The sequence below is a fragment of the Cynocephalus volans genome, chromosome 11, assembly GCF_027409185.1.
Source record: "Cynocephalus volans isolate mCynVol1 chromosome 11, mCynVol1.pri, whole genome shotgun sequence".
NCBI lineage: Eukaryota > Metazoa > Chordata > Mammalia > Dermoptera > Cynocephalidae > Cynocephalus > Cynocephalus volans.
The window spans coordinates 125,377,111-125,393,637 of record NC_084470.1 but is presented as its reverse complement, the minus strand read 5'-3'; the positions used below and the strand labels follow the sequence as shown (position 1 = coordinate 125,393,637).

The following is a 16,527-nucleotide window of genomic DNA, read 5'->3' as shown; positions in this document are numbered from 1 at the left end:
CTCTGACTAGTCAATTAAGAAAGTTGAACATCCCCAAGGGAAAAATAGGGAAAAGATGTGGGCAAGCAGTGTTTCAAAGAAGAAATACAAGTGGTTGCTAAACATAAAAAGATGCTTCTCCTCAGTAGTAATCAGAATTGCAAAGTCAAACAATAGTGGGGTCTTTTAACCTTTCGTAGTGATTCAGATAAGAAAGTGAATAATATCTAATGTTGGCAAAAATATAGAGAAACAAGTGTGCTGATAACATTCTTGGTGGGAGATAAAGTTGGTATAACCTTAAGAGAGAAGATTAGTAGCTATTAAAACTTAAAATGTGGTTTAAGTTTTGGACCCAGTAGTCCCACAACTAAGAATTATGCCTGGAAAAATTCAATGTTGTGGCATTGTTTGTAATGCCAAAGATAGGAAGCAATGTAAATGTACACCTATGTGATGTGCACTAATTTTTTTTATAAGAATACATACCAAACTTGAAGATACTGCTGAGGGAATAGACATGGAAGAGGGGCACTTTCTATTTTATATGCTACTGTAATGTTTGTAATTTTTTTTAGAACCACCATATAACAGTTTTGTATATTTTTTAAAAAGGGGGTTAAAGGAAAGTCTAGAAATCTTTTGCTGGATGAATTAGGTGAAGAAGTTGGAGTCAGAAAAATCAGTTAAAGAAATTTTTTGTCTTGTTCAGTTGTGAGAAATATTTATTGTCTGAATTGGATCTGTGGCAATCAGAATGAGGAAGAGGGTAGATTTGAGAGACATTTTTTAAGTATAATTTATAAATTTCTCCTATGTGCATGTGAAGAATGAAGAAAGATCATCAAAGATGATTCTGAAGTTTGTGAATTGTATTGCAAAGTAAATGATTATGACCTTATCAGAGATAATGAGTATTTTAAACATAGATCTTTGAAAAGTATTTGAATAATAAATTTGCTTCAGTTAGCTCATTTTTAGCATGTACAACTTATGCTTTCTTATTAAGGCTGGTCTTCTATAGTCCTTAGTTCTACTGTTGATTGTCAGAAGATGTTACTAATATCTCAGAATACACAAACAGCAATTTGTAAGTGTAACTCTTTAATTATTTGTTCTTGTTTTACATTTTCAGAGTGCACATTTGGCCATGATAGATACCCTAATGATGGCTTATACTGTAGAAATGATCAGTATAGAAAAAGTAATCGCATGTGCTCAACAGTATTCAGCTTTTTTTCAAGCCACGGATCTGCCCTATGATATTGAGGATGCTGTCATGTACTGGATAAATAAGGTAGGATTATACTCACGAGTAAAAATGAGTCTTATAACCTGAAAAAGTGAAATCTTAAATTACATATTGCCACTCCGTTACTCGTATTGTTTTAAATCAAAGTGAAAACTAAGACTGTGCAATTTACTTAAAAACTTAGGGAAAAAAAACTGTTAAAGTGATGAAAATAGATTTCTATATACTCAACAAGATCTATAATTATATTTAATAATGATTAATCTAGTTCATATCAGATTTTTACAAAATTCATAGCACTCAGAATAGGATTTAAATAGGTTTAAAAGAAGTATCTTCAGGTATCCTTCCTTGAATACTTGTACGAATCTTATAGTAAGAGGCTAAATGTAAAAACCACTCATATCTATCATTATCTGTAATATCAATATCAGTGTTGAAGGCCTATTTAATACTCTGCCTCTGGAGTTCCTTTATTTTTTTCATCTTTAGTGATCTTTTTCTCCATTGCTCCTCAGTTATAGAGAATTATGGTCATGTCATAGATGTGTTCATCATCAGAAACTATGCAACTTTCACATCTCATTGCAAGCTTCACATTCTTGAACGATTCCTCCTATCCTTCCTTTAAGTCACCTACTATTAAAAAGGTTCAACTTGATCATGACTTCCAAACCCCTTAGCCTATTAATTTCCCACTATCTCACTTGACTTCACGTTTCTCCTTTTTGAACTTAGATTCTTGCAAGTACTGCCAGTTCTTCTGTCTCCTCCTCCCTCCCTGTTTCTCATCTGATAGCAGCTCAGATGGTTGAGCTCAGTTACCCATCTTATTACTATGTGCACCTATAGAGGTAAATGTTGCTGGAGAAGTTTACACCAGAAAGCTGGTTTCGCTTTAAGTTCATAAGCACAAACTTCAAAGGGATACTCAGCCACTCATTGCCAGTCCAACAGGAGTGTCCCTAAGAAGTTTGCTTTTCTATACTTCAAGATGACAATTTGATTCTTTCTCCTGTAATCCTCAGACCTTCTGTAACCTTTCCCCTATTACCGTAAGCTGTACCTACTACTGTCAGCTTACTTTGCCTTATCCTTCTTTGAGACCAGAGATAGGAAGCCATGAGATGGGAATTATCTCTTGTTCTTACTACCAAATCTATAAACCTTTCTATACTAGCACTCATTTGTCTCCTTTTTTCCTACTGTTAAAATGGAGAAAGTTTCCTCCTTCCTGTCAAAGGCAAGTTCCCATTACTTGTTGCTCTAGAACTCCTCTTTCTTCCCCTTTTCATGGTACCTGGTCATCTGCTTCAATTCTTCTCATAGTTTAATGTACATAAGAATCACCTGGGAACTTGTTACAATGCAGGATCTGACTTAGTAGGCCGGGAGTGGGGCTGGAGAATCTACATTTCTAACAAGCTCCAGGTGATGCTAATGCTGCTGGTCTGTGGACCACCCTGTTATTCCCTCAGTCTCCTGCATCATCTGGTTCTCAGGCCCTATTGCATCATTCTCATAGGAATACAAACTTGCTCTCATGTCTCCCATACTAATGAACAAAACTTCCCCATTCAGATATAACCCAATTTCTTTACAACAGAACCTCTTAAAAGAGTTGTTTACTCATTCATTAGCCTTCTGTCCTCTGTCTACCATCTCCATTCCTACTGTAAATTGTTCCCAAAGGCTTCCATGTTGACAAATCCAGTGGACACTTTTCTGTCCATAACTTAAACTCAGTCTTTACTTCTAAAGCATGAGGAACTCTTCTGAAGTTTCAGTGGAAAACCCAAGATGTTCACCAAGCCCTCCTTTACCATGGTGGGATTTGAACACCATACTCTTGTCTCCCTTGCAATGGCAGCTTCTTTGGCCTCCCAGCCAGTGTTTTCTCCCTGGGCTCCTTAGAGTCTTTCCTACACATGTACAGTACAGGGCTCAGCCAAGAATTTGAGGGCAGTTTATATGCAGATTTTGGGTCTTCCCCATCAGTGATTTCTTTCTTCCCAAGATATTCCCCCTCAATATCCAGCCACTCTCACAGTGCTATATTTCTCCCTTGATTCCTCAAGCCAGCAAGACTACAGTTTTCTCCTTGAGTTCTAGCCACTCTGCCCTGTGTGAATTGAGGGAAAGGCCCCTGTGTTCCTTTCTTTCCAAGGCTGAATTCTTTCCTGCTTCTACCTGCTTTCGGTTGTTTGCCAGAACCTTCAACAGCTGCTTTTTATATTTTGTCCAGAGTTTATAATTGCTATCTTTGGATGCTTATTGTATACATGCATGCTGTTCTGCTGTTTCCAGAACCAGAACTCTCAAAGTATCTTCTTATAGTACAACTTGGATCATGTCATTCCTTTGCTTAAAACTCTTCAGTGGCTTCACTCTGTACTTAAAATAAAATGTAAAGTTTACCATGGCCTACGAAGTACCATCTAATCTGACTCCTGTGTACTTCTTCTCTCACTTAATTCCAGTTATGGCCTTTCTGACTTTCTGAACCATTGAAAGTGATATTTTCTATTCCTGGGCAGCTCATCTTCCAACTTTCTGCATTTCTTAGTACTTGTCCATCACTTTTCACCTTGGATAGCACTTTTTCCTCACAACCCTATCTAAAATAGGCACCTGTCTACTCTTATTTTCTACTCTAACATTCTATTTCTTTCTCTCACAACACTTTTTAGAGTTTCTAATTACTTTGCTTAATTATTTAATTTTTTAAAATCTGTCTTCCCAACTAGAATAGTCTTTGTGAAGGTAGGTATTATGACCATCTTCCTTCTAGTGCCTAGTCTAGCACAGTGTTTGGCAAAGAGATGATATTTAATAAACATTCACTAAATTAATAAATAAAAGAGGTTGTGTAAGCTCAGAATTAAGCTAGGCACATTAGAACATTGGAAATGTACACCAAGATAAGGAAATTACTTAATTAGGGATGTCCAGCACCTTTATGCAGCCGTACTACTCCGTTCAGCTTTCAGATTAAGTTCAAAACCATTTGATTCAGCCTGACCCTCAGAGTGTGTTTTTTTTCTTGCTCTATTCTTCCAGCCCTAGCTTCATTATTTATTCTCTCATTATGCCTTCACCCTTGCCTCTCAGGTTTAGTATATATTTTCTCCTTTTGGTTCTTATTTTGGCTCATTCTAACCTAGTTGCCTTTTTTCCCTGGATAAGTACATTCACATGTGTAAAAGAAATCTACCATAGAAGAATGGGAATAGCATGGCTAAAATTATGAACATTAGCAGCTAAAATGAAGTTAAACTTAAAAAAGCACAATTATGTTAAATATACAAGATTATGTTAAGTGATTAAAACATGCAGAGATACACAAAAGTTATGAATATATGAACCTATATTATTTGGCCCTACCTCTTTTTCCAATCTCGCTTTGTAACTTCTCCCTTTGGGTTCTCTGTGGTCTAGCCCTTCTGTTCATTCAGTTACTCAAACACACCAACTATTTTTCCCACCAGAGGGCCTTTGCTTGTGTTTTTATTCTCTGTCTGGAATGTTCCTTCCTTTACTTTTATCATGGTTAGCTGCTTCTCTTTGGGTCTCAGCTTAAAGTTACTTCTCAAAGAGAACTTTGTCTATTCAATCTTGGTAATTTATAAACAACAGAAATTATTGCTCACAGTTCTGGAGGCTGGGAATTCCAAGATCAAGGTGCCAGCAGATTCGGTGTCTGATAAGGGCTTGCCTCTGCTTCAAAGATGGTGTGTTGTTTCTGTATCACCACATGGAGGAAAGGGCCAGGGCACTCCCTTCAACCTGTTTTATAAAGGCACTAATCCCATTCACAAGGGTGGAGCCTCATGGCTTAATCACTTCCTCGAAGGCCCAACCTCTTAATGCTATCACACTGGGGATTACGTTTCTAAACCTTCTGCCATTATTTTCTACTCATCATTACATTTTGTAATGATTAATATGCCATTTATAGCATTTCTTACAAATTGTTTTAGTTTTTGTCCTGTCTCTCCTGCTTCATGAGGACAGCGACCATTTGAGCTTTGTACTCCATTGTAGCCTGAGCTTCTTAACAGTCTGGCACATAACTGGCATTCAGTAAATATATGTTGAATATATGAATAAATACATGAATGAATAGTGGCTTAAAATGTTAATTTGTGACCGGTTTTCTTTTTGGATAGAATCAAATAAGAACTTTTAAAAGAATGATGAAGGGGCCAGCCCGTGGCTCACTTGGGAGAGTGTGGTTAAGCCATGATAACACCAAGGCCAAGGGTTTGGATCCCTATATAGGGATGTCTGGTTAGCTCACTTGGGAGAGCGTGGTGCTGACAACATCAAGTCAATCATCTTTTAAAAATAATAAATAAATAAATAAATGAATGAATGAATGAATAAATAATGAACATATTTCCAAACTGGCAGATCAGTTACAGCTACCTGACAAGGAATTACAAAGTGTTTCTTTTTTAACTTAAAAAAAAAATGAAAGTACTGCGGGGGATGGCCGTGGGGGGGAACCAGAAAAGAGCCTCGCAACACATATTATTAAGTCAGAAAATATTAGTGATTTTGCACCATGTCAGACTAAAACTACAACCCTTCCCGTTGCAAATACCTCAACATGCTTGCTAAAATATAGACAAGTTTATACTGCAGAGCTTAGTTTAAAGAAAAAAAAGGAAATTCTCAGGTGCCAGGAACAAAGTGGGGACTGAAAATTTTGGTGGTTAATGATACTAATATTTTCTTGAGTGCTATTATTAATAAATTTGAACTTTTATTTATTTTTACTAGAGTGACCTTAAGATCATTAACTCAAAACCCAAAATTGTCTTTAGTCTTCCTGAGAAATAGTTTATGCATTAGATAGACTGTTTCTTAACGTTGTGGGATTGTGGACTACTCAAATAATCTGACAGGAGATAAATTAGGCCTTCTTCCCAAAAAGTTCTCATGTGCAAAAATTTTGCATGTGTTTTAACTATGGCCTTTTGACTACACTAAAACCCACCCCATGATCCATAGATATGTCTGTGGAATCATGGATTAAGAACTTGATTCACAGTGTTTTCTATTGATAATAAAAACACTAATTTTAGGGAAAATAATTTTCATTTACTAGTTCTAAAATAGATTATAAAATTTTTACTCAAAATAGTATTATTTTGTTGCTGAGCATTAAGCTGATGTTATTGAGTACCTTTTATTTCTCTAGCATTCCATCCAGTTCCTGACATATAGTAGATGCTCTACAAGTATTTGATAAATTAATAAATTAATTTTAGAATATCAAATAAAGCACCTGTAAAATTTTTTTTCTGGTTGTGAAAATGGAATTTTCTTCATTTGAGTAGTGCTGATATTTGATATCAGGGATCTGACCATAGGCTTTTTAAGGTGCATGTTATCTTATTGTTATATTTGAATATAAATTCATGTTTTTATATTTTAAGGTAAATGAACATTTGAAAGACATAATGGAACAAGAACAGAAATTGAAAGAACATCACACAGTTGAAGCTCCAGGAGGTCAAAAGGTATATATTTCAAAGAAAAAAAGATGCCTTTATGAGTCTACATATATGTGCAAATATATGTATTATTTTGGAAAATGTTAACAGTTGTGTTTATTAAATTATTTTTTAATGGTGTTAACTGTACTTTAGAAAGCCATGCCACAAACACTGAATAAATAGAAATACAAAATGAAGGTTTATTGGATGATGGTGTTTGTGAAAAAATTGACTAGAACTCAGTTTCTGAAGTTTTTTTGTCAAAAATAAAAGTTTGCCTTTCTTTAGTAAAACATATGAAATAAGACCATGATTTTAAATGTATCAGCCTTTGTAATGACTTGTAGTATGACCAGTCTTTGAAACAATATTCCCAATATGATTATTCTGTGAAGAAAGAAGAAACAGCACGGACTCATTCTTTAAAAATTCTCGAGCAGGCTTTTAGAGTTTTCTTCTTTGAAAACTGAAGAGTGTGTTTGTCATATACTAAGACTAAAAGTATATTTTCTACAATATAGTATATTTTATGTCTCTTAAATGTATTGAGAGCCCTTTAAGCATGTTGTGTAGTATTAAAGTTGAGGTATAAGAAATTACAGTTATTCAGAGACCTTATTTTTCCATTTGGGTTAAGTCTCTTTGTTATTACACAGTTCTTCATTTTGGGCCTATTGTACTAGTCATTGATAACCCCAATAGAGGAGAAAGAGAGAAAAAAGGAAGGCAAAGAAAGCTGTTTTGTCTGTTATTAACTCCAATAGAAAAGTTTTGTGGAGGACCATCTAAAATTTTGTCTAAGTTTGATGTTTTGGGATCACATGATTTCCCCCATCTAGTCTACTCTGACATAGCTTTGAAAATACGATTCATGCTTAATCTATCATCTTAACTTTGTTGAGGTCCTTTCTCCTAAACGTAGGTCAGAATGGAATTCTCTTTGCCCATCACCCCAGATAACCATGTTTCATTTTCTAGCCACCAACCAACTTCTGTCCCTGTCTCTTCCCTCTCACATCTTCTAGTCCTTTCCTGTTTTCCTCTCTTTGTCTTTGTCATACCATAGCAGTTGAAACCTTTGCCTTGGAGATGTATATAATCCTGCCCTTCGATTTTGCTTTTGGCTCTTATGAGGAATAAGGTTAAGGTGGCATCCTTCTAAGTTATAACACTAATGAAATTTTTTCATAGAAATATCACTTATTATATATAATGGTTATATTCTATGATATTGCATATACATTGTGAACTAAATGGGGATTTTATAAGCTGACATAGGACCCAATAAACATTATTTCTATGGGAAAAAAAAACGCCATTTGTATTTCAAACAACCAGATCAAGTAACCTTTAAGAAAAACTATGGAATCTAGACACTACTTGTATTACACCACTTTGACTTTTTCATAGCACGTAAATGCAATTATACCACATGCAATTGCTCATATTAACTTCACAACCAATATTTGTTAAATGAATGATTGAGTAAATAAATAAATGATTGTGTGATTCATTAAAAATATTTGGATCAGAAGGGCTGACCCATGGCTCACTTGGGAGAGTGTGGTGCTGAATAATATTTGGATCAGTATACATTTTTATTTTAGCATGTGCATAGCGTTTACACCTTGATTTTCAAATGAATTTTATCCCTTTTTTCCATTGTTAGAATCTTTGTGAAAATAAGTGTTGATTTCATTAGACTTACTACAGGTACAGGTGTCATCATTATGAAGAAACACACTGCTACAGAATAAACTAGAGAAAGGAATCTTGCTCTGTTATCTAACAATAGGATTTTTAACATTTGAACTACTTGATTTGGCTGGAAATAATATCATTCCATTCTTGATTTTTAATTCTTTAAAAGAAAAATTTGTGGTCATTTTCTTCTTTTAGGAACAAGAGTTAAAATGACTTGCTCTTTCTTATTACTGTATAGTTCATAAGAAGTCACCACTCTTTCCATCTACTTCAGCTAGCTTGCCTAGTGAGGCAAACTCAGCTACCTAGCCCTGTTGTCTCTTATCCAGCTACAGACAGAGTCCATGGTGTTGGATGATAACATATCTAACCTTTTGTCCTTGACTCTCAACTTAGATGCCCAATAGAATTTGTCTTATGAAACTTCTATTTATAATTATATTCTTGGTAAAATAGATGCCTATGTTGAAAGATACTTTATATTATTAGTGTTGGACTGAAATTAAAGATTTAAAAGGTATTTCTTTAAAATATTAGATCCTCTGGGCCGAGCCCGTGGCGCACTCGGGAGAGTGCGGCGCTGGGAGCGCGGCGAAGTTCCCGCCGCGGGTTTGGATCCTATATAGGACTGGCCGGTGCACTCACTGGCTGTGTGCTGGTCACGAAAAAGACAAAATAAATAAATAAATAAATAAATAATAAAATATTAGATCCTCTGATGATGTATTTCTGGTTGTTGGATTGGTTGGTGTCCTAAGAGAAAGACATTTTGAATAGTGCCATGTCCTAGGAAAATATTTTGTTTAGTTTACTAATGTTATTTTCTCTATTTTTTTTAACTTGCTTTTTTTGTTTCTAATACTCCTTTTGATACTAAAGTAGGATGCCCAATAAATTCAAATCCCAGATAAACAACAAATAATGTTTTGGCATAAGTTGCATGGATGTCTTGTATTATATGGGCATTTTTAAATTTTATATGCTAAATCTAGAAACCGCACTTAAAGATCTCTAAAGTTTATAGGTAAGATACATGAAGTCCAACATTCATTCTCTTAGTTTGTACAAAGTGCTATGGTAAAATGGGTACTGCACTTGAAGTCAGAATAGTTCTGCCACTAACTAGCTTCATGACCTTTACTAAGGCACTGGACCTCTCTGGGCCTTATCTGTAAAAATTAAAAGTTTGGATTAAATGGTTCCTAAATTCTGTGACCAAAAAGTATCTCAGTTTTTCCTTCTCAATACATAAGTAAACATAGAAGACTCAAAAACAAAAGTTTAATGAAATTAGTAAGTAGTTGGTTATTATAGACTTTTTTTTCAATTTATTTAATTTTGTTTTAAAAGCCTACAACACCCAGTAGTTCCAGTCGGTCTCCCATCCAAGTACTAACCAGACCCAACCCTGCTTAGCTTCCAGATCGGATGAGATCAGGCACATTCAGGGTGGTATGGCTGTAGACAGACTTTTCTATATGTATATTACTAGTAGATTTATGATAACTGTGAGTGAAATATCTAGTAAATATTTAAATATCTATTAAATATCTTGTAAAGGATTTATTACTTATAACAAGGCTTTTGTAGATTTTATGATATTTGGAAAGGAGGGCACTAGGTCATAGGAAATAACATGAGTAGAGAGACTAAGTTGCAAGTAAAAGTCACATTTGAGAATTATTGACCAATTTGGCAGGATCATTTTTGAAAGAGCTATGAATTTATGGGTTTGTATTAAGTTAACAATACTAACTATGTATAGAATGAAGTTTAGTATTTCTCAGAATATTAAAGATACATGTCTACTCAATGTGGCATTTGCTACTTTTTAAAGAGGAATATTTGTGAGGTATTTTTACAGAGGGGTTGGAATTAGATGAAGGAATTACCTTTGGAGAAAAGAAAATCACAGAGCTCTAATTGCTTTTCAATTGAATATATAGTCTTAAAATAGACTACAGTTTCCCCAGTGAGAGAGTAGGTGAATGCTTTTGGTCTTTTCTTGATTACTTCAGTCTATATGAATTTCTCTCTGACCCTAGGTCCTTAGCAATTAAAAACTACCCCCCCCCGCAAAAAAAAAAAAACTGTAACCCACTTTAAGAAAAAAAACCTCTTCAAGGTACTATTTGAGAAAGGGGCTCTAAAGTCAAATACATTTGAGAAATGCTGCCTAGTCTATGCTCCCTTAAGAATGTTACAATTTTAGTGTGTTAAAGGCACAAATATACTCTCTAGCCATTTTCAAACATTTTTGGTCTTTGAACTCTTTTATGGATGATGTCTACTAATGTCCCATAGAATTAGTGGTCTTTAGAGCATACTTTAGAAAACATTGATTTGTAACCTCTGACTTTGTACTTGATTAAGGCATCTATTTAATACATGTATACATGTAACAAACATTTAATGTTCAAATACAGTGTATCATTCTCAGATACATCATTTAGTTTGACTCCTAGATTTACCTTGATTTCCTTTTTCATACCATTATTTCAGTTAAAAAATCATGAAGAATTGACCTGTCTAAATTAGATCATGTTTGTTTAGAATCTTCCCTCTAGGATTCTTTTCTGTAATTATAAATCTATCCTTGTGTGGGCTTCTTTGGTCAGTGCTAATTCATTTCTTATACCTATTACCAACAAGTTTATCTTTTCTCTTTAATAATAATTTACTTACCCTTAGGAAAAACACAACTCCCAGTCTAGGATATGTTCTTGTTTTATCGACTCACTTAGTACAGTTCAGTGAGGAACTTGACATATTAAACATTTTTTGAGTTCAGAGATGGTACCACAGTTTTAATTTTTGCTTTAGAGTACTGTAACAATTAGATTTCTCCAACAGTTTTATAGATCAAATAGTCTTATGCATTTGGACACAAGATCCTACAAAAACTAGGTTTGGTATACTAGTAGACTTAACATAACTTTTCGTCAGCACCACGCTCAGCCAGTGAGCAAACCGACCATCCCTATATAGGATCCGAACCCGTGGCCTTGGTGTTATCAGCACCGCACTCTACCGAGTGAGCCACGGGCCGGCCTTAACATAACTTTTAAAGAACATTTCTTTTGAATGAAATTGAAAACCAAAAAACAATTCAAAAGATCAACGAATCAAAAAGTTGGTTTTTTGAAAAGATAAATAAAATTGACAAACCATTAGCATGGCTAACAAAAAAAAGAAGAGAGAAGACTCAAATAACAAAAATTAGAAATGAAAAAGGTGATATTACAACTGATTCATCTGAAATACAAGGAATCATTCGAGACTACTATAAACAACTATACGCCAACAAATTTGAAAATCTGGAGGAAATGGATAAATTTCTGGACACACACAAGCTCCCAAAACTGAACCGTGAAGATGTAGAAAATTTGAACAGACCAATAACAATAAAGGAGATTGAAGCTGTTATCAGAAGGCTCCCAACAAAGAAAAGCCCAGGACCAGATGGATTCACAGCAGAATTTTACCATACATTCAAAGAGGAATTGACACCGATTCTTTACAAACTATTCCAAAAGATTGAAACGGACGCAAATCTCCCAAACTCATTCTATGAAGCAAACATCATCCTGATACCAAAACCAGGTAAAGATATAACTAAAAAAGAAAACTACAGGCCGATATCCTTGATGAATATAGATGCAAAAATCCTCACTAAATTACTAGCAAACAGAATACAGCAACACATACATAAAATTATTCATCACGATCAAGTGGGATTCATCCCAGGGATGCAAGGTTGGTTCAACATACGCAAATCAATAAATGTGATACACCATATTAATAAACTCAAACACAAGGACCATATGATCATCTCTATAGATGCTGAAAAAGCATTTGATAAAGTTCAGCACTCATTCATGACAAAGACCCTCTATAAGTTAGGTATAGAGGGAAAGTATCTCAACATAATTAAAGCCATATATGCCAAACCCACAGCCAATATCATCCTGAATGGGGAAAAGCTGAAAGCTTTTCCTTTAAGAACAGGAACTAGACAAGGATGCCCACTCTCACCACTCCTATTCAACATAGTGTTGGAAGTACTAGCCAGAGCAATCAGAGAAGAGAAGGAAATAAAGGGCATTCAGATTGGAAAAGATGAAGTCAAACTGTCCCTGTTTGCAGATGACATGATCCTATATATCGAACAGCCTAAAACCTCTACAAAAAAACTGCTGGAATTGATAAATGATTTCAGCACAGTAGCAGGATACAAAATCAACACACAAAAATCAGTAGCATTTCTTTTCTCCAATAGTGAACATGCAGAAAGAGAAATCAAGAAAGCCTGCCCATTTACAATAGCCACCAAAAAAATAAAATACTTAGGAATTGAGTTAACCAAGGAGGTGAAAAATCTCTATAATGAGAACTACAAACCACTGCTGAGAGAAATTAGAGAGGATACAAGAAGATGGAAAGATATCCCATGCTCTTGGATTGGAAGAATCAACATAGTGAAAATGTCCATACTACCCAAAGTGATATACAAATTCAATGCAATCCCCATCAAAATTCCAAAGACATTTTTCTCAGAAATGGAAAAAACTATCCAGACATTTATATGGAACAATAAAAGACCACGCATAGCCAAAGCAATACTGAGCAAAAAAAATAAAGCTGGAGGCATAACACTACCTGACTTTAAGCTATACTACAAAGCTATAATAACCAAAACAGTATGGTACTGGCATAAAAACAGACACACTGACCAATGGAATAGAATAGAGAATCCAGAAATCAACCCACACACTTACTGTCAGCTGAACTTTGACAAAGGCACCAAGCCTATTCACTGGCGAAGGGACTGCCTCTTCAGCAAATGGTGCTGGGACAACTGGATATCCATATGCAGGAGAATGAAACTAGATCCATACCTCTCGCCGTATACTAAAATCAACTCAAAATGGATTAAGGATTTAAATATACACCCTGAAACAATAAAACTTCTTAAAGAAAACATAGGAGAAACACTTCAGGAAATAGGACTGGGCACAGACTTCATGAATACGACCCCAAAAGCACGGGCAACCAAAGGAAAAATAAACAAATGGGATTATATCAAACTAAAAAGCTTCTGCACAGCAAAAGAAACAATTAAAAGAGTTAAAAGACAACCAACAGAGTGGGAGAAAATATGGAGAAAATATTTGCAAAATATATATCTGACAAAGGATTAATATCCAGAATATATAAGGAACTCAAACAACTGTACAAGAACAAAACAAGCAACCCAATTAAAAACTGGGCAAAAGAGCTAAGTAGGCATTTCTCTAAGGAAGATATACAAATGGCCAACAGACATATGAAAAAATGCTCAACATCACTCAGCATCCGGGAAATGCAAATCAAAACCACACTGAGATATCATCTAACCCCAGTTAGGATGGCTAAAATCCAAAAGACTATGAACGATAAATGCTGGCGAGGCTGCGGAGAAAAAGGAGCTCTCATACATTGTTGGTGGGACTGCAAAATGGTGCAGCCTCTATGGAAAATGGTATGGTGGTTCCTCAAACAATTGCAGATAGATCTACCATACGACCCAGCTATCCCACTGTTGGGAATATACCCAGAGGAATGGAAATCATCAAGTCGAAGGTATACCTGTTTCCCAATGTTTATCGCAGCACTCTTTACAATAGCCAAGAGTTGGAACCAGCCCAAATGCCCATCATCGGATGAGTGGATACGGAAAATGTGGTACATCTACACAATGGAATACTACTCAGCTATAAAAACGAATGAAATACTGCCATTTGCAACAACATGGATGGACCTTGAGAGAATTATATTAAGTGAAACAAGTCAGGCACAGAAAGAGAAATACCACATGTTCTCACTTATTGGTGGGAGCTAAAAATTAATATATAAATTCACACACACACACACACACACACACACACAAACCGGGGGGGGGGGGGAGAAGATATAACAACCACAATTATTTGAAGTTGATACGACAAGCAAAAAGAAAGGACATTGTTGCGGGGGAGGGGGGAGGGAGAAGGGAGGGAGGTTTTGGTGATGGGGAGCAATAATCAGCCACAATGTATATCGACAAAATAAAATTAAAAAAAAAAAAAAAAGAACATTTCTTTTGAAGTGATTTCAGACTTCCAGAAAGTTGCAACAATTTTGAAAAAGAACTCTCATAAACTCTTTACCCAGATTGATCAGTTATTTTTGACAGTTTGCCTCATTTGCTTTATCATTCTCTCTCTACCCCCCCATAAACATGTAAAATTTTCTAAAACATTCGAAAGAAGATTGCATGTATCATATCCCTTCACCCCCCTTAATACTTCAATGTATATTTCCTAAGAACAAGGCTGTTCACTTACATAACTATGATACAGATAATTTAATGCTGATATAATACAATTCATATATTTAGCGGTCATGTCTCTAGTCTTCTTCAAACTGAAACAATTCCTTAACTTTTCTTTTTTGCTTATGGCCTTGACATTTTTTAAGAATATAGATTATTTTAATAGAATATCCTTCAATTTGGAATTTTTCTGATATTTCCCCGTAATTAGATTGTGTTGTACTTTTCAGACTGGAATACTATGTAAATTGTGTCCTTCTCACGGTATCATATTGAGAGGCACATGATATCCATATGCCTCTATTAGATGGTGTTAATTTTGATCATTTGATTAAGGTATTGTCTGGGTTCTTGACTACATGTTTATTATTTTTCCTTTTGTAGTAGGTAATTTGAGAGGAGATACTTTGACACTGTAAATATCCTGTTCCTCTTTAAAGTTTCCCCTCATCCTAGATTTAGCATTCATTGATGACTCCTACCTGAATTAGTTTTTATAATGATTCACTGAATTAGATTTTACCATAATGGTTACAAAAATGGCAATTTTCTAACTTTGTCATTTCTTCTGTATTTATTAGCATTCTGTTATAAGCAAGAGTTTGTCCTCTTCTATCTTTCTGTCTATCATCCCTTTATTATCTGTATGAACTAATGAATTCTTATTTTCTTTAATGTGTTATAATCTATTTTTGTCCATATGTATTTATTTCTGAATAAACTTGTTTATTTTGCAATAATTATAGATTTGTAGGAAAGTTTCAAAGATAGTACAGCTTTACCCAGTTTTCCCTAATGTTAACATCTTAGATATAAACTGTAACACTAAGAAAGTAACACTGACAAGTTATTATTGACTACACTACAGACTAGATTCCATCACTTTTCCACTAATGTTCTTTGAGTATTGGTCAGGTGTTTTGTACAGTGTCTCTAAATTTGGGTTTGTTTGATGTTTCTGATTATTAAATTGGAGCTTAGGGTTTTTAAAGAAGAATACCACAGAGGTGATATCATATATATTGGGGGTACATAATATGAACATTATTTATCACTAGTTATGTTAACCTTGATCACTCGGTTAAGGTAATGTCTGTCAGGTTTCTCCATTATAGAGCTACTATTTTTCCTTTTTGATATTTTGTTCTCACACTCCAGGGAAAGGAAATTAAGTTCGCTCCCTGAAGGAGAGAATATCTACATATACTGTCTGGAATTCTTCTGTAAAGAGTGTTTGTGTCTTTTCCCACATCTACTTATATACTCAATCATTTATTTTTATCAGTATGGACTTGTGTATGTTTATTTTATGCTCTGGGTTATAACCCAATACTGCATTGTTTACTTTGTTGCTCAGATTTTTCCATCTTCAGCAATTAGTAACTCTTTCAGGTTGGCTCTTTTATCCCTTGAATACACCCCCATCCTTTTGTTTTTTAAGCACTTCTTACTTTCTGGCACTACGGGTTGTTCCAGGCTCATTTTGCTTTTTTCCTACCCCAGCCCTAGAATCGACTATATATTTCAATGCTCAGATTGTCTCAGATTTGGTCTGTGGGAGCCCCTTCAAACTACTAACTCCTTGGCCCTTTTGATATGCTGCCATCCATTCATCTATCTTTTTTTTTTTAGGCCCTCCTTACTTTCTGGCTCAACAAGATGTTTCAGGCTAATTTTGTAGCTTCTTTACCATAGTCCTGGGATCAGCCATTTCTCCAAGAAGTCCTGATTCTTTT

At 35.0% G+C, this 16,527-nt stretch overlaps 1 protein-coding gene and 1 pseudogene across 5 annotated transcripts in view; one reads left to right on the top strand and one right to left on the bottom strand.

Annotated features, from left to right (window-relative positions):
* The window catches only part of CAMSAP2 (calmodulin regulated spectrin associated protein family member 2), a 132,477-nt gene that overhangs the window by 74,092 nt on the left and 41,858 nt on the right, over positions 1–16,527 (top strand). For 4 of the 5 annotated variants that reach the window (XM_063113590.1, XM_063113589.1, XM_063113588.1 and 1 more), the window contains exons 3-4: positions 1,115–1,276; positions 6,676–6,759. In XM_063113590.1, the coding sequence (XP_062969660.1) occupies positions 1,115–1,276; positions 6,676–6,759 (246 nt within the window). The remainder of the gene's footprint in view (positions 1–1,114; positions 1,277–6,675; positions 6,760–16,527) is intronic. The other variant, XM_063113591.1, reaches the window with a different exon arrangement.
* Positions 9,788–9,905, bottom strand: LOC134391477 (5S ribosomal RNA; annotated as a pseudogene).